General features: G+C 69.0%; 1 protein-coding gene across 1 annotated transcript in view; it reads right to left on the bottom strand.

Moving 5' to 3' along the window:
- LOC144222665 (potassium channel subfamily T member 1-like) overlaps positions 1 to 3,814 on the bottom strand; it is a 32,603-nt gene that overhangs the window by 4,890 nt on the left and 23,899 nt on the right. The window contains 6 exon segments of the mRNA XM_077753197.1: positions 2 to 42; positions 600 to 620; positions 927 to 1,055; positions 1,139 to 1,222; positions 1,505 to 1,606; positions 3,726 to 3,814. The exon segment at positions 3,726 to 3,814 is cut by the window's right edge and continues 23 nt beyond it. Of these exon segments, the coding sequence (XP_077609323.1) occupies positions 2 to 42; positions 600 to 620; positions 927 to 1,055; positions 1,139 to 1,222; positions 1,505 to 1,606; positions 3,726 to 3,814 (466 nt within the window).

A 3,814-nucleotide genomic window follows, 5' to 3' on the forward strand; every position in this document is an offset into this window, starting at 1 on the left:
CTGTGTGTCCGGGGCGTCCTCCACGCTCACTGAGATCTGGGACTGGCCGAGGCGGGAAGGTGAGGGCTGGGCCGGGGAGGGGGAGGCCCCCAGGGCCCAGGCCCTCCTCCTGAGCCCCCAAACTGCCAGCCTCCAGGTCTGTCCGGGTTTGCTGGGTGGAGGAGGGCAACTCCCTCAAGCTCTCTGGGCCCTTGTTTCCGTGGCTCCCCACTGGGCCCGGTGTGGCCTGATTTTGCCACGGAGGACTTGCCCTGTTTGTGCCTCCACCTTCCCATCTCGGGGGGATGGGCGGGGAGGGTGCAGACAGCACCCCGGAGGGGCTGGGGGCGTGGAGGCTGGGCCAGACCAGCAGGGAGGGGCCACAGCAGGACATGCAGACGGCTCGTGGGCTTCCCTCTCCGGGCCTCAGTTTCCCCTCGTGTACGGGAGGAGTGATGCCATGCGCCCTGAGCTGCACCTTGGCCACGTGTCCTGGGGACTCCCTGACGCTGCCCTTGCCCAGAGCCAGGGCCCTGTGCCCCCCAGACTTGGGGCGGGGGGCCCCGGGGAGGGTGGTACACATGTCAGCACCTTGACGTGAGGCCTGAGAGGCCACTCACCTGGGCTCTGAGGTCATGCGGCTGCAAAGGAAACGGGGGGGGCAGCCTGGGTGCCCGTGGGCGCTTCTGCCCCTGTCCCCGACCCCAACACTGCCTGAGCCCCCCGCGGGCTCGGGACCAGCGCGCCAGGCTGCCTCCTCCTCCAGCCTCCCGTCCCACCCGGGGGCCGCAGCCACCCAGCCACGCACGGCGCCACGGGAACTGGACGCCAGAAGGGCCCGACAGCAAAGGCCTGGACCCCCAGAATTCAGTGTGGGAGGGGCATGAATACACAGCCTGGGGGCTGCTGCCCGCAAGTCCCCTGTCGGGAGCACGCCCGCCCCGAACCTCCGAGCCGGAGAAGACGTGGCACTGGGTCCTGTAGATGCCGATGGGGATCTCGGCGGTGGAGGAGCACAGCTTCTGGAAGAGGCGGCCGTACGTGCGGATCCACAGGTCCTCCTCCGTGATCTTCATCTGCAGCGAGTGGCCGTCTGAGCGGGGAGCCGGCCGCGGGGCCCCCGGGAGTGGCGTGCCCGCCCGCCCCGCCGGTCACTCACGGAGCAGAGGTAGCCGGAGCCGGGCGTGGTGTCGAGGCCCAGCAGCAGCCTGGTGATGGAGATCATGTAGTCCTTCACGAAGGACTGGCCGGACAGGGAGGCCGCAGTGAGGCCGGGCACCCCGGGGACACGCCGGGCGCCCTCAGCCTCCCGCGGGCGAGCCTCTCCCGGCCACCGCAGTCCACTTGGTCCAAAGGGATTAGAAGCCCAGAGGCTGCCTGGAGCGGAGCCCAGGACGGTGCCCTTCCGGGAGAAGACTCGGACGAGACCCAGGGAGGGGCGCTCGGGACAGGGACTCCATCCGGAGATGGAGAGAAGGCTCCCGCTGGGCGCTCTGTGGCCTCCCTGCCTCCCGGCCCCGCTGACCTGGTAAAGCAGCGTGTCCAACATGCTGATGCTGAAGACGCGGCCCGCAGCGAAGGGCAGGCGGAACATGAAGGCCAGGTTGGAGCCGTTCTCCCGTTCCCTCTGTGGGAGAAGGGGGTCAGGGGCGCGCCTGCGCAGGTGTGCGTGCCGCAGTGCCCGGCCGCGTACCCCCAGCCCCGGACGCATGCGAGGCCAGAGCCGGGGGGTAGGGGTGCGGGGGCCCCGCGCCCCCGCAGGGCTCGGCTCTGGCCACCCAGAGTTGGAACTGATCTTAGTCATCTTGTCACTGGGCTTGTGCTCGTAAGTGAAGTCGGACGGGCGGTGGAACCATGGAGATGCCCGCCTCCCGGTCCCTGTGCGTCGTGACGACTTTCCTGTGGCTGTGAGTCCGGTTCCGTGCCTAGAAGCTGACTGCGTCCCTCGGTGTGGCCCTGCCTTCTCCCCCGCAGCCAGCAGCACACCCGCCAACCTCTGATCCTCCCCTCCCTCCTGCGAGGTCCCCGGTGAGGACCCTGGGCCCACTCGGCCCACACGGGACCGTCTCCCATCTGGAAGGTCCCGCGGCGTCCCCTGCACCCCCGCCAGGCCCTGGCAAGTAGGACGTGGACGTGTCCGGGACCATTATTCCCGGCACCTGAGGTCCGTCCGCACCCGACAGCTGAGAGACCCCCTCCTTCCCACGGGGACCAGACTTGCTTCGGAGGCAGAAGGCAGCAAGGGACCCAGAGGCCAAGGGCAAGGGCGTGGAGCCGCCTGGAGCCGGTTCTGGCCAAGGCGCCCTGTCTGGTGATGTGAGCCACGTGGGTGTTTGGGTGCTCAAGGCGCGTCACCGGGGCGAGCGGCGGAACCCTCGAGCCGTTCCAGATGTCATTTCCTCCACCCCAAGCAGCACTGCTGAGCCCCGGAGAGCTCGGAGGGGCAGGGGAGGCATGGCGCTACGGCGCCTTTAACAGGACCCCGAGGAGAAACACTGTCAGGTGCTGGCCTGTGTCGCTGCTACAAACGTTTCCTTCAACGCTCCTTGAAGTGGCAGACACCCACACTTTTATAAAAGTCAGTTCCGTTAGCTCTTCAAAGAAATGCACTCGGTGCCCTTGTGGGTTGAAGTCGCCACCAGACCGTCCGTCTGGGTGTCCCGGGCGTCCGGATGAGGCCTCTGTGGCCTCAGGCCCAGCACCCACGGGGGCAGGCGTGATGGGGGCTCCGCCAGCTCTGACGGGTGGCTCAGCCAGCGCCGCGGGGACCTCAGGCCTCATTAGCTCGGAGCTGCCTCTCAAGGCACCTCCTGGGGCCACAGCAGGCTCACTGTCCTGAGCCCGACAGGGCGCCCCTGCCCCTGGGGGCCATGCTGTGCAGTTAGGAGGGGCGGCTGGGGCGGGGAGGCAGCGCAGGAGGAGGGGGGAGGGGCGCTGGGCGCACGGCTGCTGGCCGGCCCACCTGGAGCCCGACCCCGAGCTGGTCAGTCACCCCCGGCCATGCTCGGTCAGACCGAATTCCCAGGTCCTGAGGATCCCCCCCGCCCTCCACCGCCCGGACCCAGGAAGGCCGCCCTAGGCCGCGGCGGGGGCTCCTCCTCCTGCCCGGCTCCCGTGGGCCCCCCTGACACGTGGGTTTGGAGTGACAAGTTCGTCCCTCGTCTGGCGTGGACGGCAGCTCCGGGCCTGCACGGAGGGCCTGCCGCTCCCGGTCCCCTCCACAGCAGTCACCTGCCCCTGCTCTGCCTCGTGGGGGGGGGCAGCTGTGCCTGGGGGGGCAGCCTGTGTGGTGCCGTCACCTTACAGTCATGCTGCCGCCTGCCCGGGCAGGGGCGGGTCAGCAAATACACCGCAGGGTCCCTGTCCCTGGGGGCTGGTCCCTGGGCCCGGAGCGCCGCCCCAAGGCCAGCTGATGCGCCTCCCGGAGCCCCGAGGAGCCAAAGGCGCATCCCCACTCTGGCAGCACTGTGTGTGTGACCTGAGGCAGGTCCCCCCTCGCTGAGGCCGGTCATGTTCCCGGCGTGGGCACAGGAAACGGGCACTGTGTGTCCCTGTGTTGGTGTTTATGGACGTGACAGGCAGCCTCGGCCCCAGGCCCGGACCCTGCCTTCAGGGCACGACATGGGCTTCTGGCCAACGTGGCTGAAGGCTCCTGGTGACACCGGAGCCTCGAGGCCCCCCGCCCACTCCCTCTGGGCTCTGACAGCAGGTCAAGCAGGGAGGGAGGTCAGGTGGGGGCCCCTTACCTTTTCCAACTTGGAAAGAGCCAGAGAGTAGCTGTCCTTCGCGCGGAACTGCATGAACCGCATGTTGGAAGGGTGGGTGAGCTCCGTGG

The sequence above is a fragment of the Crocuta crocuta genome, unplaced genomic scaffold (assembly GCF_008692635.1).
Source record: "Crocuta crocuta isolate KB4526 unplaced genomic scaffold, BGI_CrCroc_1.0 scaffold971, whole genome shotgun sequence".
Lineage (NCBI taxonomy): Eukaryota > Metazoa > Chordata > Mammalia > Carnivora > Hyaenidae > Crocuta > Crocuta crocuta.